Below are 24607 nucleotides of genomic sequence, written 5' to 3' on the forward strand. Positions count from 1 at the left end.
CCTGGATAAAAGGAGTGGAAGTCAGAGCAATAAAACAATGAACACTACTACAAAACAAAAAGTGTGAATACAGCATTGTCTTACACAATAAGTGTGCACATGTGTAATTAAAGGCCATAAAAAGACGCAGGATGAGATTAAGAGATTATAAAATCCCCTTTTTATGTTCAGAAAATCAAGATAAAGAGTGCAGGCCACTTGCAGGTGGGATTTAACCTGACGCTATCTTGTAAACAAACAGCAGGTCCTCTGATCCACACTGTGGCGTATGGACGTTTCACAACACACCAAGAAAATCTGGATTTAACTGGACTGAAATAGGTTGGTCTGCTCAGTAAAATACAGTTTTTTTCTGGCTGAGATGTAGACAAGCTTAGTGCTGGTGGGAATCAGCCAGTTGTGACGAGAGCAAGTGAACGTTAGAGTATGTTTGCTTTCAGCTATAGCTCAATACACCACACACAAAATTTGTGTTGCCGAGGAAAGTAAAGTCTGATTTAAAAAAAACACACACACTGGCACGCTTAAAAATTTGCCCACTATCACTGTAATCCGATACAAGAAAAATCCAAAAGTTTAATAACACAGAGTCACAGACTGATAACTACAGTCTGAATAAGAGTATATACTGTATATCTGAGGCCATAAAACAAATCTGCACAAGCGTCTTTCCACCACACCTTCAACAAACAATAAAGCAGAACAGGACATTTACAAAAACCTTGATACAATACCTTAAAAACAAGTAAGGAAGTAGACAGCAAATAAGTGCTGTTAGGTCAGTGGGAGGAGAGACAAAGAGGTTAAAGTCAGCAGAAAGCTGTGTCAAAATACTGCTCTTCAAAACAGTGATCAAACTGCAGTGGTCACAAACTCACCGTCAACAGCACACACTGGATTTATTTCTTAAATAGCTGTAATGTATTACAGGGATTATCGTACATTGTGTAAAACATAAATAAAACCTGAATGCAATAATTTGTAAATCCATTTTAACCTATATTTAATTCAATACAAAGCAGAGACAAGAGATGTTGTGTTCAAACCAATAATAATCCTTTGATGATATTATGTATTGTAGATGGTTGAATCCTACATTTTTTAGCAGTTGTTATTTGAGAAATGCTCTCCTCAAGCTGTTGTTTGCCCAAGCTGTTTAAAACAAAGTGGTGGAGCTTATGCCTCCTTGCTTGTGAATGAATCTTTTATCAGTTTACCTGTGCAATATCCTAAACTGATGTTTTGTTTAACAATATACATCTTTTATGGTCTTTTGAATAATCCCAACTTTTTTGGAACATGTTGCAGGCATCAAATTCAGAATGAGTGTATATTTACAAAAAAAACAACAGCAATAAAGTTCTGTTAAATATGAATTAAATATCTTGTTTCTGTACTGTATTCAATTGAATATAGGCAAACCTAATTCAGTTGAATTGAATATACTGTGGGTTAAAAATACTGTAGGTTGGTGTTGTGTAAGATCTATAAATGTTCTCAAAAACAAAAGCAAATATGATTTTACAGTTTGAAGACACTAACACCACTGCACTACATAATCTACATGTAAAAGACAAAACTCCATTCGCTGATTTATGATATAATATATGGCCACTATATCTGTTTGTGCCATAAATCAGTCGTCTTTAATCTCCTTTTAACCAAATACATTTCCTGTGACATCCAACATTATGCATACAAACTAAACTGCAACTTGGAGGCCAGAAAAGGCCGGTAATCAAACCAGAGTCTCATTATTATTGTGGAAATGTTTTGTCAATGTTACACCTGAAACACTGCATATTGCAAAGGAGACCATTTGTTGATTTTCAATATTGCACACTGTTTATTAATTGTTAGTCTGCATGAATTACCTGTTTCAATTACACCTCTACTGTTTGATTATTTCCCACTAGACGAAGAGGAGCAGATGGCGAGTCAGCGAGATGGCAAAAGCAAACACAGTCGCAGTTTGTAGTCTTGCTGGATCCAGTAAAAAGTAAATACAGCCAAAACTACTGCACATGTCAATCATTAATCAGAGGCTTCAATATGAACACTTGCCCAAACAATGAGGTTGGCCTAGAATTCAAGAGGCTTTTGTGTCAGGAATTAGGCTGTGGTTTTTGGGATTTGATTAACATCTGGTGTGTACAAGAGTGAGTAAGCTGGGATGTCATATCAAACATGCGGTGAAGATGGTGGTGGTACTTAATTAAATCTTTCATAAAGCAAAGGCATGCACACGTATGTACACTGACATGCACACAGAGGCTTGTACTGTACATATTTGGCCAAATAACTAAATGGTCTGTGTCTAGTAAATAGTCTGAAAATGTCGGATTTACCTTTGAAGACTAACTAGTGCAGTTGCAGACAAATGATGCTGATCAAACCCCAAACAACAAAGGTGTGGACTCGAGTCACAAATTTGATGACTTCAGGCTCAACTTGACAAAATCAAAAAAGATCTGCACTCAACTTGGACTTTTACATGAATGACTCATGAATTCAGTAGGACCTTTTGTCTTGAAAATACTTGATACTTTCCCTCAAACCCAAAGATTTCAAAGATGTTATTTGAAAAGTTTGCCACCAATCAGCTCATGTCTCTTCATTTCCTTAAATTACACGCTATTCATTCCAAGCAAGTCCAAACTTAATTCCACAGATCCAATTTGTCTGAAGCAAACTGACAGCATTGAATGAAGTTGTAGGAGAGAACCACAATGAACTTACATTACCTTAGTGAGCGGCAGATGGAAAAAAAATTATGTTAAAGATCATTTTCGTATGCAGTGGCCAATAAGAAATGAACAGCATTATGTAAAACTTGTGGGATGTAACAACTTTTGACAAACTTTTTTTAAAGAAAATACAAATTTTAGAAAACTTTTATGATTTTTGTAAAATGTTAATATTTTTATGTTGTTGGTAAAAAAGAACATTATTACTTGTATAGGACTCAAAATTCAAAGTTTAGGACTTGGGGTTTGTCAGCCTGGACTTGGCTGTTGAGTGCAAAGACTTAAGAGTTACTTGTGATTTGCAAAACAATGACTTAGTCCCACTGCTGGAAAACATGATGAAAGGAGACAGGAATCTATTTAGATTCATGGCTATCAACAAGACAGTGAACCATATATAAATCTTAATTAGACTTGCAATATTGCTCATATTCTTTTTATTTCAGACCTCTTAGTTTTAACATTTTAAAGCACAAGATGTAAAACCTCTTGGGGTATATTGGTAGTCATGTCCCCTCCTGTTCCCATTAATCAACAGTAGAAATAACAAGTAAATGCAGCTCTGGTTTGTGAGTGAAACAAATGGTCAGAGGTGATGACAACAGTAAAGATGCAGCATATTGTTGGTGTAGAGATAAACCATGACCTTCTGAGGATCCTGAACTCAGCAGCTCATTACCACTACGCTTAAGTTGTAAATGCCAGTCATATTAACAGCTGCTGCTTGTTGGCTTTTAAGGAGGTTGATCCCGACAGAGCCAACGCCTTAGCAGAACTATAGCTCCATGGTGTCAGTTAGCTATCTAACAACCTGATATGCAATGGAAACATTTAAGGTCAACTGTTACCTCCGTGGTGGCTTAACTATGGAGGAGCGGACTGAGCACTACATATCTGAAAAAATCACCTGGCTGAATTCGAGTTACTATCGCCATTAAAGGGGAACTACAGCCATTTGAGGGAAAAAATCATGTTATTTTCACATTCTAGGAAAGTTTGTTCAATATTAATGAACATGAGCTATTCACTCTGAAAGCCATAAACCGAAAAGCTGTGTGAAACTCGTGATGTCATAAGGTCTGCAGCTGTTCCATAGAAAATGAACAGGAGACTGATTTTGTGGACCCACACTTTGTTGGTTTTCTTTTGTAGTGCTCTCAGTTTTGAAAATGTCCCATATTCTCAGAGCATTCCCCTGAGTAGCATCTTTCCCAATTCATTTTCCGTGGAGCAGCTCCACACTTCTTGTGGCATCTCAAATTTGAGTTTTAACCCTCTAGGTTTTGGATTTGGGAGAGATGGTTATGTGGACTGATATTTTCAGACTGTGTTAGACTTTAGGAATAGCATAAATGAATTTTGAAAATGGGTGTAGTTCCACTTTAACTGAAAGGCCATCCCATCGATGTCTGCTACGAGTAAGATGAAAGGACCTCTGGGCGATAAAATATGTTCGTATGTTGCATAACAAACAGGGCAAGTAGGGACAATTTCTTTGTAAGAGCAATGGTTTATGAATGCTTTTATGAACATAATAAAAACTGTATGAACTGGAATGTGCCTATAACTTTCAGATTGTCATTAACTGTTTGACAAAAGTAACAGCTCACTCCTGGCCCTGTAGTGATGGCATTACAGGAAAGATGATTTAACATGGATATATTATATAACATGTTTAATTGTTTTTACATCTATGGGCTTAACGCTCCTTAGCTATAATCACAACCGCCATGAGCTACTGTATTACTTCATCAGCGCTGGAGTTACTCAGCCTTAGTAAAAGTAAGTAAGTGTTATTAAGAAAATGCAGTTATAGTATAAAAAGTAAAAGTACCCAATTCAGAAAATTTTAAAATAAATAATAATGTCAATGTTACAAAAAGACCCCAAAAAAATTCAAATAAATTAGAAAATTACTTAAATTGTTTATCAAAATATTTGCCAGAACATTTATTAATAAACTACTTGTTTCAGCTGTACTTTTGTACGTTGTTAAGTAGTTTAATTAAAAAAAAAACATTAGATTTTATAAACTCATCAAAATCTAAATCTGTAAAGTAGCTGTTACATAATGCAGTAAAAAGTATAATATTGCCCTCTGAAATGCTGTGCAGTAGAATTAAGGAGTGGCCTGTGAAGAAAAAATTCAGGTCAACTACAAGTATCTCAAATTTGTACTTAAAGGGATTGTTCATATGTTTTAAGTGAGGCTGTATGAGGTACTTATCCATAATCAACGTATTACCTATGGTAGATGTCGGTTAGCACAACCCCAGGTCAGAAATAAAATGTATTTCAGCCACCTAAAAAAAGCCCCATTGAAAAAAAATCAATATCAGTTTAAGGGTTCACTATATTTAGAATATTTTGACTGCTTTATCATAATGTCTGACAGTGATTTCCGGCAGGAAAATGAAGCTGTTATATCAGTCTCTTCAAACCCAAACTCCGTCGAGAAAAGAGCGATTTCAAATTGTTGAACATGGGAGCTGCTGATCTACTGCTGCCTTGATCAGTTTGTTTGTGTTTTGTATGACTTTGTTGTTTAAGGGGGTTGGTTCAGTTTCACCAGAGTCACACAATAACACTAACTAACTGACAGAAGCAGCAGTAGACCAGCGGCTCACTTGTTCAGAGAACTAAAATTACTGTTTTTCTTAATAGAGTCTGGTAGCTTTGATGAGAGACAGACAGATGGGGAAGTAAAGCCATTAACAGTTTCTCCATCAGAACAGGTTGTCTAATAGAAAGGTAAAGCAGTGAACATACTGTAAGTAAAACTGATATTATTATTTTATTTTTTTTTAGGTGATACCTTTTGTTTTCGGACCCCTCGAAAGCACATTTCTTAGCTCCTGTGTCGGACTTATGCCTGCTTATCCAAACTGGGCGCGTTCTGACTGTCATCTATTGTACTTAGAATAAGTACCCCATACAACCACACTTCAAAAATCCCAAACTATCCCTATTAGTACAGCACATTCCATTCAACCTAAGTATTTAAATATCTGAGCTGCATGGTCAGGCTGTGATTATGTGTGTGAGACCTAAAACGACTCCAAAGTGGCTTTAAATATGATGTATTTAATCAAAACAACCTGGCTTTTACTGAGAAAACACTTCAAACGATTGCTCCATTGTATGGGAATGTATGATGTAATCAACAGCCGATTTAGCACGACTTGAAGGGTCAGTTACTGTCAGGGGAAATTTAGGACAGAGCAACTAAATTATCTGTTAAATGCACTTGAAAGAATAGAATAAATACGACTTTAGATTGCGTTAATGACGTGTTCAGTGACGCTAAAAAAACATCAGCTTCAGCCAAAGAGGAGGGTCTGTCTTCCCGCTGATTTAGCAGTTGAAAGTGTACCCCTTGTGTGTGTGCGTGCGTGCGTGCGAGCGAGCGAGCGAGCGCGCTCCTCCTACCCCTCACTCCGCTACGTGAAAGCCACAGTGTATTATTTGGCGTTGAGGCGCACGGTATCTGCTGCCCCGGAGAGAGACGAGAGACGCACCGGGAGCCTCGTGGCATAAACTCACCATCAGAAAATGACCGTGGAGAAAATATTCGACGAGCTCGGACATTTTAAAAGGTATCAAAAACTTGCTAAACTGGCATGATTTCCTTTATTCCGTGAATGAATTCGGGTTGTCTTTGTGGGATCATCAACAGGCAGTTGGGGAGCTTTGGAATAATAACTACTCAAGTTATTTTTATTCCAAAGCATTTTCGAAAACAAACACTAAAAGCATCAAGAGGGAGTGCACACCATTTGCATTTCATTTCTTGTGCAGAATCCTGTTGGATCATTTTAAGATGTTTTTTTTTCCACCACAGGCTGACCGAGGTCCTCACCTCAGTGGAACTCGTGTGTCCTTCTTTGCAGATTTTGAACAATAACTAAAGTTTTCCAAGTGTAATTAGAACTATATCTGTTTGTCAATTGCATGATTAATCTCATTTGTTACATTTTAAAGAAAAAAAAAAAGAAAAAATCGATACTGAAACGTAACTAACTACTCTTTTATACCTTTAAAGTTGTCCCTTAAAGTTAAAAATCAGTGAGTTCATTAATTTAACTTTAATTAAGTTTTCTCACAAAGAAAATATCAAATTAAAATGTTTTTGTGTAGTTTGTACTTTTACATGGCAAAACATCTTTGTCCCCACCATCAGTGTAGTTTTTGGAAACTCTTGTTTTGTCTCTTAAAACAATAATTTACATTTCAAGAGTTTCCAGAGAACATTTATAATAGGCTATATGTATAGGACAAGGGTTAGATCATTTCACTTTTCCACGGTACATATTCAGTTTCTATTAAATCCAATGCAGTTAGTGATGTGCACTTGTTTTTCAAGTAATCACAATATTTTTATGCACATGGGCAGAGCTTTATATGAACTATGATTTGTTAATATGACCTTTTTGCATTTATCTGTCAAATGGAAAACCTGAAGGACTGCTGCTGAATCATTCATCACCTCCTCTTCAGCTCTTACTGGGGGTGTGAATCAAAAGTTTAATCATGAAATAATATCGAACTGATTCTTTGGACAGTGGAACAATTTCGCTGATACCACAAAGTCGACCACAATACAATTTCAATTCAATTCGTTTGAGATGATATTGGTAAATATCCTCATTGTCTCGTTCTCCGCTGCTTCCGTTGTTTGTATGTTAAGAGAGAAGGTGTGCTTTGACTAAAATAGTGAGAAAGATGTGCCATGGGAATTCTAAAATAGTGGTGTATCTCAAACATGCTCATATGTGTTGATGTTTTCACTTTGCATTTATAATACTGGATAATTTATCACTGACTAAATATATAGATCCAAATCAATGTATCACTACACCCCTAGATCTTACAGCATATTTTTAATGCATTTTCTTTCTTAACAGATTCCAGGCATGTCTGTACTTTGCTGCAGTCTTCCAGGCTATAGCATGTGGGATCCACTACCTGGCCTCTGTCTTCTTAGTGCAGACACCAAACTTTGTGTGCAGTGCACCCGGCAACATCACGGATGTCCTGTATGGTAACTTTACAGGATCTATCCTGGAAGACATCCTGCCAGTCTTCATGCCAGGGAAGGGGCCGCTGGTGGTAAGGACAGCTGAAGGAGATCAGTGGGAGCTCAGCAGGTGCCGCTGCGCCCTCCGCATTGAACCCAAATCCTTTACGTACGACTTTGATGGAAACAAAACAGTGAAAGCCTGCAATGGGAACTTTATTTACGACCTCACAGAGGTTCAACAAAGCATAGTGACGGACTGGGACTTGGTGTGTGAGAAGGAGTGGCTTGCCAAGCTGTGCCAGCCCACCTTCATGCTGGGGGTCCTGATCGGAGCGCTGGTGTTTGGGGACGTTGCAGACAGGTAAGCAGGATGGAGGAGCATGGGTACTTTCTTACAGAGTCAGAATTCACACAAGAAATTATTTTCACTTGTCCATGGAAAGTAGAAGTCCAAGTACTACAGAGTTCGGATGAGAGAGCACGTCTTTATAATCCTGTAAACACGTAGTCATAACTTCAGGAGACATTGTTGCACTTCTGCCTCAACACGATACTGTTCTTTAATGCTAAGTGGCTGATATGTGAGCTGAGTGCACCCACGATTTCTTACTAAGCATGGAGGCACAAAGCATGTGGGGAAGGGATTAATTAATTGACAAAAGTGTTAGTAATGGGATTGGAAGGGTGACAGAAAGAGAAGAGATGATTGTGACAGGTGACTCAGCCAAACAATTAAGTCAAAACTGAAAGGTCAGCATTTAGAGGTAGGACTTTGGTCTGATACAGTCAGACTCAAGGGTACGCTAAATTTAAGTTCTGCTAAATCATCTCTTAAGGTAAAAATTAAGTGCTGTTGGCATTGGTTATTATGGATGAGTTAATCATCGTCACACCTCACTGTTCTTGTGTTTTTTTTCCCCCATGACTAAAGGTTAAATGCCTTTATGGGCTGGGCATTGTCTAAGTGTTAGTGCCCATGGCTCACACTGTGAGGTCAAGTTTTTCTCACTAATGAAGCAAGCAGTGGCGCCCCCAGAAATGTTTCATGGGGTGGCTAGTAGGGCCACTGAAAATCTTGGGGTGGTAAACCAAATTTAAGAACCATATCTGATTTTCAGGAATTCCATTATGCTGGTGAAGTATATAGGCTAATTGAAAACCTTGTCAGTTTGCAGGATTAATGGATTGCATACTGATATACTTTGGTTTCTTATTTAACAATTTATGTCACAAATTATCTGATGTGCCTGGACTAAAATAGGTTAACATTTTGAGTTCCACAACAATTCTGTTTTAATGTGTTATGTATCTATACATGGGGCAGTAATTCATTGCCGTTCATATAGGCTGGTTGTCCTCTGTCTTAATAAGACAAATATACAGCTTTAATTTGGGTAAACTGATTGTAAGGAACAAATACTTTACTGGGAACAAGCCTTCTCAAATTAAGGGTATGCACAGAACCCATCTCATTGAGATAACTTGAGGTAAGAGGACCCCTTTGGAAATGGCCTTGTCAGTTGTTCCCTTGCCAAAATTTTGCTTTAATTTGGAGCGTTTTATAGCCCCCTTTCCAGCAAGCTATGCCTACATGGTTGGTACCAGCTGGTGCTTAAGGTTTTTGAGGTTTAAAAGACACCACTACTTTCGTTGCGCTAGATTAAAAAATGAGCACCCCAGCCTTTTAAAAACTGTAATTTAAGCCTCCAGTTTTTAGCCAGCCCCTCTTGGCGGTGGCAGTGTGTGCAGGCAAAGAGAAGAGGTCCTGGAGCATCTCTCACATGTTCAAAGCAACGTGTCATCCGATGTTTTTTTTATACTCCAAATACAACGTTCCTCTGGTTTTTGCCAGAATTGATGCAAATCTGTGAGGTAAGAAGTGGAGGGTTTGTCCAGCAAGGCTGTAGAATATTATGATATTTTTTCTACAACAAATTGTGTTAGCACCACAGCTAACATTTTAAAGCAGAACCTCAGTAGCTTCAACAAATTATTAGGGCTGTCCAGAACCAATACTATTTTCTTTGCTCCGGAGCTTCAACATTGATCAACAGCGAATAATCAGAGAGATACTGTGCACCCACAGTTGCACCCTTCAGCATCAGATTAGGGAGAGACGTTGTGTTTCACGGCTTCACCGTCAGGTAAGGGAGAGCCCGGGAGTCCGACCCCCAACAGTTTCAGCATCAGTTGAGGGAGACACTGTGCATGAGCTTGTTGCGCCTCTGATAGCTTGACAGCAGTTGTGACACTTTATAGTTTGTAAAGTTTAAAAAAAATCAGACAGTTATGCAATGCAATAATCTGTGTCCTAAATTAGTTAAATTTTGTTTTGCCATTGAAATGATAAGTGTCCTCTCTGTGGAAGATTTTTATTTTCACCTGCTGTGTGCTGCAGTCAGGGTAACCTGTAGGGGGCTCACATATTTGCATTCCAGTGCTGCTCACACTGACAACGAAATGGCTTTACTCAGTCAGTAAACCTGTTAATAACCGTTAAGTGAAATGATCATTCCTGTCACTGTGTGTGAGACAGACTCAGCAGCAGGATCATGTTAAACAGAGAGAGAGAAGGAGACGGGCTGAGCGGACCAACTCAAACTCCTAAGGTGTTGGGTTCAATGACCTTTCTATGTGCCTTTTGTGACATTACACAACTTGTGACACTTTTTATTGTCATGGACAAATTATTACAGACCTACAAACTACTCATGATAACCTGACAAACTCCAACTACTCTGACATTTAAGACTAAAAATCGAATATCTACCCAATTGACAAATGACCAAATAGCCAAATATTTGGGTCTTTTTTGTGTCTGCAACTCCAATCAATTAAACAGTATGCCATGCAATGCATACACAGGAAAATTGGTCTACCTTGATGATAGCATTTAGCATTCCAAACAAAACTCTGGAGATTAAATGATCCTTTATGTAATGCATTTGCCTTCTTGAACATGATAACTTATGTATGCACCTCTCTGTCACTCTTTCTCTGTTTTTCTGTTCTCCAGAGTTGGCCGTGTGAAGATCCTGATGTTTACCAGTCTCTGTCAATTTTTGCTCGGGGTGTCTGTTGCGTTCTCAGGAAACTACTATCTCTTTATGGTGCTCCGCTTCCTCCTCGCCATGGTAAGTTCTATGTATGTGTGTCTTTTTCTGTTATCATTCCAATTTATTTGGAATGATAAAAGAAAGTAAGCAGGTGAGCAACTGTGATATGAATTCCCAGCACATTTTCAGAGACCTCTGCAAAACAAACTAAAAACAGTAAAAAAAAAAAAAAACTAATGTCAGTTATTTTGAAAAAATCTCTGTCATTAACACTTGCACCCAAAGCCAGTATGGAACAAGGGAGGTGTCTTACTTTTCCACTTTCTGCTTGTCAACAAGAGTGCTTCTTCAGGATCATAGTGTGTCCAATTTTTAGATGTTATTCTACAAAACAATCTCTCAGTCAATTGCTATGAATACCATCTCCTATTAGTCATATTGCAGTCATTCCAACATGTAAACCAAAGCAAGATGTTTACTCCAGCTGTGTACAATAAGAATATAACTTACAATAACTGTGTCACTTTAATCGCATATAGTGTAATTCTGCAATATTTTGTATAGAGTGTAAACTAGTATTTACCCAAAGAAGTCTTAAAAACCATATATATATATATATATATATATATATATATATATATACACACACACATATATATATATATATATATATATATATATATATATATATATATATATATATATAAACATGAAACTACGGAAAGCAAGACATCAGACCATGTATAGAGATGTTAGGACTTGATCTATAGTTCTGCATGTCAGCCATAGATATATGTAAATATGGCACTTGCATTTACATTTACATGAGCTGAGTTAATGTTCTTGTGCAAGCCGTTAGGTGAATATCTCAAATGTAAACATAGGATTTCCTCACTGAACTTAAATCAGGTCTCATACTTGTACAGGTCAGTTGGTGCAACAGTCAAAGAAAGTAAGCTGTTAAAAGCAGGCAATGAAAAGGAGTTTAGTCGATAAACAGTTGTAGAAAGAAAGTTAAAGTGTCTTTAATGTGTTTTTGTATGTTTATGTGCGTGTGAACACTGGTGGTTTGTGTAATGAGTAATACATATTGTGTGCTTAAAACACCATGTTTACAAGGCAAAGCAAGGGAGTCATTATGGTTGGGCTTAATCCGCACAGCAATAAAGTTGTACTGAAAGAGCCCCCACAGTTTGTCCGCTCTTTCACTCCTCTCCGTCTTCTACCATCCCCCCAGTCCTCCTCGGCTACAGCTGTTGTTTTTCACATAGAATCATACTCTCAGTGAAGGCTCATGCTGCACAGCCACACTAAATACAGTGCAGACTCTGTCTTATAAACAGGGACTTAACACCTGATTACTGCCACATGTACTGAGATTAAAAATCTGCTTCTCTTAAGAAGATCTGACAAAGAAAACGACTTCAAGCTTGTTGACCTTTAAGTTATAAATCATCCTATGAGTTTAAGGGTTGTGTTTTTTCATGCAAAAGGAGCTGATCCAGTGAACAACATGAACAACTGGAGTAAGCAAAGCTAAAGGTATGCAGTTGTTTTCAGACCAAACAGTTGCGGTTCAGGTGGAAAAGTGGTAAAATAAGAATACACAGGCCATTGGTTGGTATAACACCCCATTTTTACTTTGACAAATTTTCTTAATTTTTTTTTCCATCATGAGCTCTTGTTTGTGTTTTGTGTTGTCTACTGTTTACATGGCTAATGGGTTTTTAAAAATGGCAGCTGCTGGTGCTGCATTGACTGTGTTCAACCAATCACCGTGGACTTCTGAAATAGGAGCTAAAAAGGTCCCTCAAAACAGCCTTGAAAAAAAATACAGATGTTTCTAGTTCTTGCAGTGAGGACACAACACAAAGAGGGGCTCTTAGAGCTATGAAAAAGTATCTCAAGTCAGAAAACAACTATTGTGTCCTTTACAAAGACTTGAATTCATAAGTGGTAAAAGTCATACTTGACAACTTTAAGACATGATTACAGTCTGACTCTGTCTGGTATGGTAGTTAATATTAGCAAACGTTAGATATATTTATAGCAGTGTCTCTCTGGGTCCAGAGAGAGTTGCTGTCCCAAGCGAAGGTGTTCAAGTGTCTCAGGGTCTTGTTCATGAGTGAGGGAAAAATGGAGCGTGAGATGGGCTAGTGGTTTGACACAGCCTCAGCAGTGATGCAGGTGCTGCGTTGGATCATTGTGTTGAAGAGGAAGCTGAGCCAGAAAACAAAGCTGTCAAATTACTGGGCCATCTACGTCCCAACCCTTAAAGGTCATGACCTTTTGGTAGTGACTGAAAGAATAAGATTGTGGATACAAGTGGTTGAAATGAGTGTCCGTAGGGTGGTTGGGCTCAGCCTCAGAGATAGGGTGAGGAGCTCGGACATGCACAGGGAGCTTGGAGTAAAACAGCTGGAGGGATTTTATATTTCATCTGGCCTGGAGACATGTAAGGATCCCCCAGGGGGAACTGGAAAACTTTGCTGGAAAGAGGGACATCTGGAGTACCTTGCTCAGCCTGTTGCCACAGCAACCCAGGCCCTGGATAAGTGGTAGATAATGAAAATTGATGGAAGGCTAGCACGTGTGACTGTTTACTGATTTCTTAATTTTTTTTCTGCTTTTGATACTCTTTTACTACAATTAGCTTCATCCCATAGTTGCTTCTTGTGGTCGTAGTGGCTGCTGTTCAGTAAAAGTTACACATGTTGAATATGTGACCTAAAGAAAAAGGACAAGCTCTATGCAAAATGCATAAATACTAAGCAACCAGACACTGCAACACTCTGTGGTAAGATTACTGAAACAAAGTGCTGATAAATGCAGTTGCCAGTATGTATATTAAGAAAAGTGTGTTTCTCCCTCTCAATCCTCCTTCCCATTTCCCTTCTTTTATCCATATCCCTTCTTTCTTCCTTTCTGTCTTTGTGTGTGGCAGGTGTCCAGTGGCTATCTCGTGGTGGTGTTTGTCTACGTCACAGAGTTCACTGGCATCAAGGTACGCACATGGACCTCCATGCATGTGCACGCGGCCTTTGCTGTCGGCATCATGGTGGTGGCTCTGACCGGTTACCTGGTGCGGGTCTGGTGGATCTACCAGATCATCCTCTCCACATGCACCTCGCCCTTCCTGCTCCTCTGCTGGAAGTTCCCCGAAACGCCCTTTTACTTGATTGCCAAGGGCCGTTACAAGGAGGCTCAGACCCTGCTGGATAAGATAGCCCACTTCAATGGCCTTCAGTGCCGACTGAAAGTGCAGGAGCTCCTGAAGCCAGAGGAGAAGGAGGACGGCAGGGCTCTGCTGGAGGAGGCAGAGGAGCGGCCGTCACAGTTGGATAAGAAGCTGTCTATCCTGGATCTGTTTGGTAGCTGGAGGATGGCAGGCCGTACATGCACTGTGTGGGCCATCTGGTTCATTGGCAGCCTGGGCTACTACGTCTTCTCTTTGGGCTCAGTCAACCTAGGAGGAAACCAGTACATTAACCTCTTCCTGGCTGGTAAGTGATTGGCTTATTAGTATGGATGCATGAAAAAAAGGGAGGAAACATTGCAACGTCCTGCTCTCGTCAACCAGTTGGAGGTATATTTGTGTTGGTAGATGGATTGTTGACAGCAGATGTACTACTTTGCAAGATGTGGGTTTCAAATGCAGAGTGGGTTTGTGTCCATGTGTTTTTTCATTTTTTTTATATCAGGGTTCACTTTGGAGGACCTGTTATGTTGTCCATATATATAGTCTATGGAAAACACATATGGCCTAGTCTACAGCCAGTTTTTGATCTGTATTTGAAACATTGTGGTGCAACATTGTGATATGCATAGAAGAGTATGTGCTTGCTATGTGGATATAAATGGCTCATTTTAAGGTAACAAAAACAAAATGATTTGTCTTTTCAGAAAGAAAACATGCCAAGTGAGTAATATTCCATTTCTGCGCATATATATTCTAACACTGAACCTTTAAAACCGTCTGGTGAATCTTAGCTGTAGCACTTTGCTCTGTTTGCAATGTTTCTAGCTGCACATTATAAAATATCATGTTTGTCTATATTAGTAAGGATAATACTATGTCAATGGGAAAGCAGTAAGGTCATCTCTGTATTGGAGTGTGGCTTTGTTTACTGCTTGTTTTTTGGTTACGTAGAAGGTCAAATAAGCCTGTGAGCAATAAAAGAACAGCTCTCTGTACACAAGCTTAATTGTGTCTCTGTGTGGAGGGTTTCATCTGATAAAGAAAATTAAATTAACACTGTAGTAAGCATTTTTTTTGTTAAAGAAATCAAGAGCTGATGTAGTGCTTGTGTAATGTTATTTTGAAAGCATGTGGGTTTTCTTGGGCAAATATTGTTTCTCACAAATGTACATTTAAATACTACATTTTGCACTAGTAATGTCTATGAAATACATTTGATCAATTCAGCTGATTAAATGCAGTATTTACATTAAATTTACTCTCTTCCTCTTTATACTTAACAGAACAGACTGCTTTAATTTGTTTCCCCTAATGTCCAGTGGGAATATTTATAATCCCCACTTATGTGTTGCACATTTGAGCAGCTGAGCTTGACCAGCATTGCAGACGCAGGTTATTTAGGTCTCCTAGATAGAATGTCGGGCTGTCAGTGTGTCAGGGTCACGATAACCTCTGACCGACAGCTGCTCTGCTCGGCTCTTTCTAGGTGCAGTGGAGCTCCCCTCCTATCTGGTTGGCTGTTTTGCAATGGACCGGATTGGCAGGAAGAAGACTTGTGCCCCAGCTCTGCTCCTGGCCGGGATCGCTTGTATGCTCATCATTGTGGTACCTGCTGTACGTACTGAGAGTGTGTGTATGACAGAGAGACACTTTGTGTACAAGAAATGTAAGTGTTGGTATTAATTCTCAAAGTAGGCCTATATTATTCATTTATTTCATACTAAGATGCATCATTAACCCTATTATTTCTTATGGGTGATAAAACTACTGGATCCAACAGTTTTTAGTGAATCCAAAACAAAAATCATAAATATGCATTTTGACCCCAACTTAAGAGAAACTGTCCAAGTGCCACTCAAATTTTGTTATGGTCAATGCAGGAAATTGTCCTTCAAACAGGAATAAGCTGACTAATATAATAAAATAGGGCCAGTTCACCCTAAAATTAAAAATGAATATTTTTCCTCTCACCTCTTTTGTGGTGCTATTCATCGGTCTAGATTGTTTTGGTGTGAATTGCAGAGATATCAGCCATAAAGATGTGAATGTAAAGGAACTATATGGCACTAGGCCCCATTAGTCTGAAACAGATTGTTATCCCTAAAACCAATGCCAATGCTCCAAATTCCTGTTTCTCCAAAAATACACACTACTTGCAGTTAGTTTCAGTTTCTTAGTGGCGTTTGAGCCACCGATCCCAGGTGTTTTTCATTTACCTATCCATGCTTTTCCATTGACTACCAACACCACACCAATAGTGGGTGCACTTAGTTGAAACATGATCTCTTCCTAACCAGTAAATTGGTTTGTGTGCCTAAACCTATCCAAACATTCACCACAGTGTTGTTTAGAAACATAACAATCTATGGTTGACAGAAATGTACAATGCATAAATTTATTCTGGCAAGCGAGTTTTTTAACTGCAAAAAATATGTATTTTGGAGAATGGGCTGTCCGAGAAATGGACTCTCAGTCCAGTGGGACATGTTGTGGACTAATAGGTCTTTAAAATTTCGAGCCATCAGAACAACAAGCAGTCCCCAACAAAGCGCCAAAAAAATACATTTGAAAAACTCAACAACAGTTTCTCTTTCCAGAAATTATGATCCGGTCACTCATGATAATCCACAAACCTTGTTGTGAGCAGTTTCATGTAGAAAGTATTTTCTTTCTACAGAACTGCACACTGCAACCATATCACTGCACACACTGGAGAAAGCGTGCATCTACTCATGTTACAGGTCACAAATATAACTTTCATTTCCAGTGAACATAGCCAAGCTATCCTTACAGCTCAGCCAAGTAGAAGGCGATTAATGTGCACACTTCCTGTTCAGTAAAAACAAAAAAGTTAAGACATAAAACTACTCCCAACGAAGTCTGTGGCTTATCTTGAGTAACCGGGTCATGATTTCTGGAAAGAGACATTGGTGTTGAGTTTTTCAAATGTATTTTTTGGCATTTTAGCACTGCAAGCCGAGCGCCATCTAGTTCCATTATATTGGAGAGATGGCCGATATCTCTCTCTATATATTTTTCCTTGAAGTCTGTTTGAACCATCAACTCTTCAGTTCACCGACCTTACATTACCCCAGACCATTGGACTACTGTTACCACTGAACCTTGTTATACAACACACAGAGTTCCCTGTATGTGTGTTCTGAGCTCTGACCCAAATTAGTGCTGCTTAGAGTTGGGTTGTGAAACAGCTGCTATATAATGTCCAAGTAAATATGACCTTTGACACTGAAAGCCATTCTAAACAGAGTGGTCAAAAAGCATGGAGACGGACAACAGCAACAACATAGTAATTTATCTTGTTGTCGTTCTCCTCTCTGTTTGTGTCACCATAGTAACTTCTGCAGAAGGACACGACTTAATGAAACTTCACGTGCAGGCTGACATGCCCTCTCACATACCAGAGTGTATGTAGCTTTCTTTAGTAAACAACATGTACAAGTATATCTTACCTTAGCAAGCATACCATAGTCTCTAAGTATGAGAGAAGGGTTTCATTGTGGACAATGAAACTTACACAAACATGTAGTATTCATGAACTCTTAATGATGGACCTTCACATTCTTTGGTTTCCAATCAGACCAGTTCACAAGCAGCTTTATCCAGCTAGCTTGGCAGTTTTCAGTATTATGAGACAGATAGATTATCTTCTCTTCCTTCCTTCCCTCTTACGTAGGTCCTTCACTCTCCGGATAGGTATGCACTACAGTCATTTTGTACTCTTCCTTGACCAATGGTGTGCATGTTGTTATACTGTCTGAACTTTTTATTGGTGTGTGATACTGTTTCTATTTATCTCTTTATATTCAGCACATACTATTTATATTTATAGTGTGTATATGATTTTTTATGCCTCATAATAGCAGTAGCCAAGGCCAGAGGCATTTTGTTTTTTCAATTGTCCGCCCAGCAAATTGTTGTGAAGGCGATATCTCAACAACACTCGAGGGAAATTCTTCAGATTTTGCACAAACATAAACTTGGACTCAAAAATGAGCTGATTAGAATTTGGTGTTCAAAGGTCAAGGGTCACTGTGACCTTGCATCAGTCTCATATTTTGTGAACTTAAAGGAGTTTCCTTAAATGTGGCACAAACATCCACTTAAACTCAAGAATGAACTGATTAGAATCTAATGGTCAAAGGTCAAGATCACAACGACCTCATCCAACATGTTTTTGCCATTACTCAAGAACCTTGGGTGTCCACCTTAAAAGTGTGCTGATTTTAGAGATCTTCTGTGTGTGAAGTATTCATGTTTTCACAGACATGGCAGTAAACTGTAAGTGCAACTTGACTGGTGCAGAGTGGTTTATCTAGTTTATTCATATTTACCAGCAGCAACAGTGTCATGGCAGCTGGTGTGATTTTCACCTCGTTTGTCTGTGTGTGTCAAAATTATGACAAAATGTGGTCTTGGTGGCACCGATTGTAGAGGGAACCACGACAGAAGCTGTTTTGCGTGTTTTGCCAAGTCTGTCTTTCTGTTTGTCTGTCTGTGGACAGATTTTGTCATCACGATAATGGAGCAACCCTGCAAGTCACTAACATTAGAGATGTATAGCTGTGATCAAAATATAGGCTGAATTCAAAGATGGGTGTGGTTCGAGCAAGGTGGCTGTAAGTAGGGGGGCAGGAAGTAGGGAAGGGACCATTGCCGCTCCATTTTCTGCCCCTGGCACACATTTGTTTCAAGTCGGGGATCACTTTTCTTACTTTTGGAGTGATCCTGCCATCAGATGGTCTCTAAATTGCTAATATTGCAAAGGACTTGTTTGGCATCTTGGGAAATAAGCTTATTTGCATTCTGGCAGAGAGATAATTGAGAAGACTGATACCACTCTTATGGCTGTGCAGCAAGCATGAAGCTAAAAACCTGTTACTTTAGCCTTGTGTAGCATAAAGACTTGGAAATAATAACAAATAGTTATCTGGCTCCTAATCTATGAATTCTCAGCCAACCTCACAATGTCCATGCTCTCTATAGATTCTATAGATCTTTGCACAATGTGCACCTTTGTTCTGGGTCTGAGTTTCAGTTTGAGCAAGGTTTAAGTTTCGGGAGATTTTGATGCAATCAATTGTTGCAGTAAAAACCTCTCTGTCTCAGAGACAGGCAGTCCTTTTTTATCCTGGCGACGTTGAGTGCTTTTGCTTTTGAATGTTGTATTTGTTTACATAGCTTCACACTGTGTTTGTATTAGTGAGGGAGTTACAGTAATAGCTCTCTCAAGCCAAACATTTAAACTAATTTTTGTGGCTTCACTTAAATTGACGAAGCACTACATACTGTAAACACACAATTTTAGTGTTTTATCAAATTTGGCATCTGCACAGGATGAATAAATTATGCCCACCACCACTGACTACTTGTTATAGGAATAGGATTACTTGTGTTCAGGCTCAGAGAGGACAGGAGGCTGTTTCTGTGCCAGCAGCCCTGTGTCTGTGTGTGTGTGTTTGTGTGAGTGTGTGTGTGTGTGTGTGTGTGTGTGTGTGTGTGTGTGTGTGTGTGTGTGTGTTATACGTCGATATGCGGCTACATAATGTTTATTGCATACTGTTAGTACCATGTAAACACACCACAGCATAGCAGATAAATTCAATAATAGATAAAATCATGAATAACATGTTTATTCCTAGCATCAGTACAGCCAAAAATAAAGATTGTTGGATTCAGACCAACAGCTCAAAAATAGCTTATTCGGATTGCATCAACTCGCACGGCCTCCCTTTTCTGTCTGAACGTAGATGTTGTCTGTATCTGTTGCGTCATAGCAACAGACTGAGTTACAGTTCTCCAGGTGTTTATCCAGGAGAAGCACTGGAGCTTCTGAGATCACAGCTCTCTTTCCAAGAGCATATTTTTACATGAACAGTACATGTAGTACACAACAACTACACACACTGTCAAGTTGTGTCATTCAACAATGTGTTGATGGTGTAAACCAAGCCTTCATCCTAATTATAGTGTCCAAATGCAGAAAATACCCACATAGACCGCATATATGAAATGCATGCAAATATTAAACACTCCAACACTCATTCCATTAAATATGCGCACATGTGGAAAGGATGAAGTGATTAGACTGGGGGTCAAAGATCAAGGTCACAGAGACCTTATCTTTCTCACAATTATGAACATGATGTCTCAAGAACACCTTGAGGGAATGTTCTTCAAATTTGGCACAAACATTAACTTTGACTCGAGGATGAACTGATAAGATTTGGGTGGTCAAAGGTCAATGTCACCGTGACCCCACCTTTCTCATTCTCATGAACAATAAATCTCAGGAACTGCAATTATTTCCAATATGACACAAACCCCTGCTTAGTCTTTAAAAAAATGAATGGTAGAATTTGGTGGTCAAAGGTCAAATTCCTTGTGACCTTGCATCAGTCTCATTTTTGTGACCACAATATCCACAAATTTGGCACAAACGTCCACTTATACTCAAGAATGAACTGATCAGATGTCCGTAGTCAAAGGAGTAAAGGAGCTCATTAAAAAATGTTTCTGGCCATAAATGCGCTGTTCAGCTGACTTCTTTCCCCTTTTCAACAGGACATCGAGGCACTAGCCATCGCTCTTTGTATGATAGGAAAGTTTGCCATTGCCATTGCCTTTGGTCTGATCTACCTGTACACCTGTGAACTTTACCCAACTATCATCAGGTAAGAGTTAACAAAATAAGAAGCCATACAGCTCCTAGAGACCTAGTATATCTGGACTATAATCTGTTTGCAATTTTGTGTGTGTGTGTGTGTGTGTGTTTTTGGATAAAAATACTTCTTCAATTTATTAAAGAGTACATCATACACAGAAGTAATGTTTCTTTTCAGTAATTGATTCTTATTTATATTGCTGGAGGCAGGATATGTGTTTGTACCCTGACGTCACCTCATCTGTCTCCTGCAGTGTTGCTGACTGTGTATGGTCTTTCTCCAGGTCTCTGGCAGTGGGCAGTGGCAGTATGATGTGTCGTGTTGGTAGTGTGGTGGCTCCATTCTGCGTGTACCTGGCTGATGTCTGGACTTACCTACCTCAGGTTTGCATGTTCTCTTTTTGCTGGTTTAACAAAAGATGATTTAATGTTTAATGAAGTTGTACATTCTGTAAACTTTGCACCCTGCTCCTATTAATCATTGTTAATCGCTGAGGATATGCTGGCAACATAACAAATTTTAACAAAGTAATTTTTTTTCTTAAATTATCACGACCGCCGTGTAGCTTATCGTGGGGATCCTGGCATTCATTATCGGAGTTCTGACAATGTTGTTGCCTGAGACCCTGGGCAAACCTCTTACAACCACTTTGGAAGAGGCTGAAGCTCTGGGACGTGAGCCCAGCAAGAAGCACTCAGCCCTGGGCAGTAAAGATGCTGAAGACGGCTTGGAGATGAACCAGCATGAAGTAAAGGATTGAGTTGTACACTGCTGGAAAACCAGAGAGACTGATGCACAGAGAAGCTTTCTGAAAAAAAGAAAATGAAGGAAAAAGGAGAGGAGGTGATGGATGCGCCTAAAACCTGAAATAGTAACATTGATTTAGTGGATTGATGGAAAGAAATGAAACAGCATTGAGCTTTTATTGGAACTTGTTTAAATGACTTGTTTCTTTCATGTGACCAACAGATAAGGGGTCCTGGGACATTACAAAAACCCGTCTGCATGCATACAGATGACAGTCATGTGACAATCAGTCACAGATACATTACAATCACAGCTGTCCATGAATTCAGTGTCGAAGAAAATCATGTGCTATTTGTGTGTGCATGCGTGTGTGTGTGTGTGCATGTAGGTGTGCGTGTGTGTGTTTGTGTGTGTGTGTGTGTGTGTGTGTGTGTGTGTGTGTGTGTGTGTGTGTGCAAGACTAAGGAAGGATGAAGGATGCTCAAGGATAATTTCAGATGCTTTATTGGCATGACCATTATGAAGAATAGTATTGCCAATGCACATAGTACTAGGTGGTCTTAGTTTTGTAATTGTACTCGTTATTTCCATTAGTTATGACAACTTTGTATTCACCAAGGTAATTGCTGCAATATGAGAGTACTGTACTTAGACTTGTAGCTAGGGGGCAAGAAACATTAGCAGTTCCAACATCAGACAAATTGTAAATGAGCCAGTGGTTGCCAAATTATCCACACTGCTTTCAGTGTGTCAAAGTTAAACCAGAAAATGTGATGGATGTTTACAGTGTTCAGTTTTGATGATTAATTTATTGTTTGCTTCTGTTTTCTCCTTCAGATTAGCCCTTACAAAAAAGTCACTTGCTAAATTTGCCTTTTCACATGTGAAAATCACAATTTTGCATGCGGCTATTTTTGTAATATAACTATCCAGTTTTGACTCAGATCTCAGCAATTAACTTTGTGAATACAACAATATTGATAGGACATATAGCAAAAAAAGCAAAAAAAAACAAAAAAAAAAAAAAACAAGCTGTACTTAATCAAAATTATCCTTAAAAATGAAGTGAGCATGAGTATATGCACTCTGATTTATTTACCTCTCTGAAACAGTAATCATGAGTGTAGAACATGGCTGTGCCTCTCTTCCTGCAACATATAGTATTAAAGCATACAGATTTAGTATCATATATTTTAATGCCTAAATCTAAACAATAGAATGTTGTATTTGAATGAAGTATTTTTTAACATTTTACTTTAATTTTTAAGTTCCAGTGTTTTAGTGATTTAGGCAGACTTGGTGGTTTATATTAGTGAAGATTGCAGACTGTAATCAGCTGAAACTTCTCCTGGTTACAATTTCTTCTGTCTTCATTGTTCAGGAGGTTTTTACTGGGGTTAAAGTCATCTGCAGAGGTCTCTCTCTCACCTCTCATACCAGGTGATTTAAACCAGTAAAAACACTGAATAAAGCAGTTTCATGCCAAAGAAATTTGTGTTTTCTGACGCGCCAAGAGGTTGCTAAGTATGGTGGCTGATGCAAAAGCATAAACTGCCATATCTAGAGCCAGTGTTTGGTTTGTCTATTATTGCCTACCGTAAAAACATGGTGGTGCAGCATGGCAATCTCTATAGACTAAGCCCTGCCCCCCATATAGATATGAACGGTTCATTCTAAGGTAATGGAAACACAGTGATTGTTAATTTAAGGTGATTATACACTAAATAAAACTTCTTATGTTAAATTCCTGCCAACATATCTCTCTAAACCCTACACACTAGACCTGCACAGTTAACTTTTTATCATGTTCAACTCCTTCTTTTCTGATCAGATCTCAGGGCGTCCAGTTTTGGATATCACTGTGAAAAAAAGCTTTTACACTTAGTTTGATAGTATGCTGAATGCTATCTTCTTTAAGATGTCATTTTTTAGCTTTACTTTGTTAACTGATGTGAGTTTGTGTGTGTGTGTGTGTGTGTGTGTGTGTGCGTGTGCGTGTGCGTGTGCGCGTGCGCGTTTGTGTGTTAGTAAGTACAACAGTTGGTGTCCTAGTTTTCTACAGTTTATTCTGTATAATGTAATCTAGATGCTGGACATACTGAAGGAAATGTATATATATAGAGTAATAATACATTATGTTCTAGAGTCAAGACGTGATCTCCAGATGTTTGGACCAAAGACAGGAATGAACCATAACACTGTAGAGATTTATTGACCTGCTTTAGTAGTTGTAGTGTATGACTGTAGTGTATGACTTGTGGTTTTTTTGTGTTTGTTTTTTTTTTATGTTTAATATCAAACTAGTGTGGTGCTTTAATCTGAAGGAAAACAATAAATCATGATCAACTGATAACATTTTATCACCAGGTGCTCAGGTTCAGTATACAAGTCAGAGCTGACTTACAGTCAACAACAGTATGATTTTTTTGTATTAAAAGTTTCTTTGTTTTATTTCATCACGGACAAATAAAAATAAAGGCTAACACTGAGGTTGCTGGCCTCTTCTTTACCACACCACACTTTAGAATTCTGTATTGTTTTTTGCTGTTAACTGTAGTTTTACGGTGATACTGAGATAAGCCTTAATAGTTAAATGCAAGTTAAAAGTTTATTTCTCTGTTGTTCACTGGTGCTTGAAAAGTAGCAAATCTATTTTTGTCCTACAAGGAATATAGAGCAAGTCTGGGAGCAGCCCACTGGCATCAACAGCTTCCTATTCGCTGATGCAGAGGAGATCTGGACTGCCCCCACCGCTGCACCACCCAGCACATGAATAAATCCTCTGTGTTCAAATTCTGCAGATGCATGACCCGTGTACAATGTACGTGTGTGTGTTCATGTGAATGGAAAAGCTACAGTTATGCACTTCACTTGAACTTTAACAGCTAAGTTGCTAATGTGAACTTCCAGTTCTGTCATGATGCTGATGCCCCAAACAGTGTACGGTTATTATTGGATACCATGGAGAGAAGACTGTGTCAGGAATTTTGCATCTGTTTGTGTGTGTGTGTGTGTGTGTGTGTATGTGTGTGAGTATGCACTCTGCAGTCATACCTTTGTGAGAACCAAATTCAGTTATAGTCATAGTCAGGACTCACTTTTTCAGAGGGTAGATTAAAGATATAGAGTTTGTGTTCTTTCAATGAGTGTCCTCG

General features: G+C 38.8%; 1 protein-coding gene and 1 long non-coding RNA gene across 2 annotated transcripts in view; both read left to right on the forward strand.

Moving 5' to 3' along the window:
• Nucleotides 1-4314, forward strand: part of LOC148186848 (uncharacterized) — a 51589-nt gene extending 47275 nt beyond the window's left edge. Inside the window, exon 4 of the long non-coding RNA XR_015779154.1 lies at nt 1917-4314. This is a non-coding gene — a long non-coding RNA (uncharacterized LOC148186848). The remainder of the gene's footprint in view (nt 1-1916) is intronic.
• A 1874-nt stretch (nt 4315-6188) lies between these two features.
• On the forward strand, nt 6189-23942 carry slc22a16 (solute carrier family 22 member 16). Its single transcript, XM_042503562.2, has 8 exons — nt 6189-6343; nt 7652-8128; nt 10784-10901; nt 13768-14326; nt 15509-15636; nt 20605-20714; nt 20989-21088; nt 21271-23942. Exons 1-8 carry the CDS (start codon nt 6300-6302, stop codon nt 21463-21465), a joined length of 1731 nt encoding a protein of 576 aa, XP_042359496.2. The 5' UTR covers nt 6189-6299; the 3' UTR covers nt 21466-23942.
• Nucleotides 23943-24607: the final 665 nt, after the last annotated feature.

The sequence above is a fragment of the Plectropomus leopardus genome, chromosome 16 (assembly GCF_026936395.1).
Source record: "Plectropomus leopardus strain MGB_pleo_1.0 chromosome 16, ASM2693639v1, whole genome shotgun sequence".
NCBI lineage: Eukaryota > Metazoa > Chordata > Actinopteri > Perciformes > Serranidae > Plectropomus > Plectropomus leopardus.

Coding starts and splice junctions, on each gene's coding strand:
- slc22a16 (XM_042503562.2), top strand. CDS start 6,300: ATGACCGTGGAGAAAATATTCGACGAGCTCGGACATTTTAAAAG. Junction 6,344..7,651: donor GAGCTCGGACATTTTAAAAG/GTATCAAAAACT, acceptor CTTTCTTAACAG/ATTCCAGGCATGTCTGTACT. Junction 15,637..20,604: donor TCATCATTGTGGTACCTGCT/GTACGTACTGAG, acceptor CCTTTTCAACAG/GACATCGAGGCACTAGCCAT.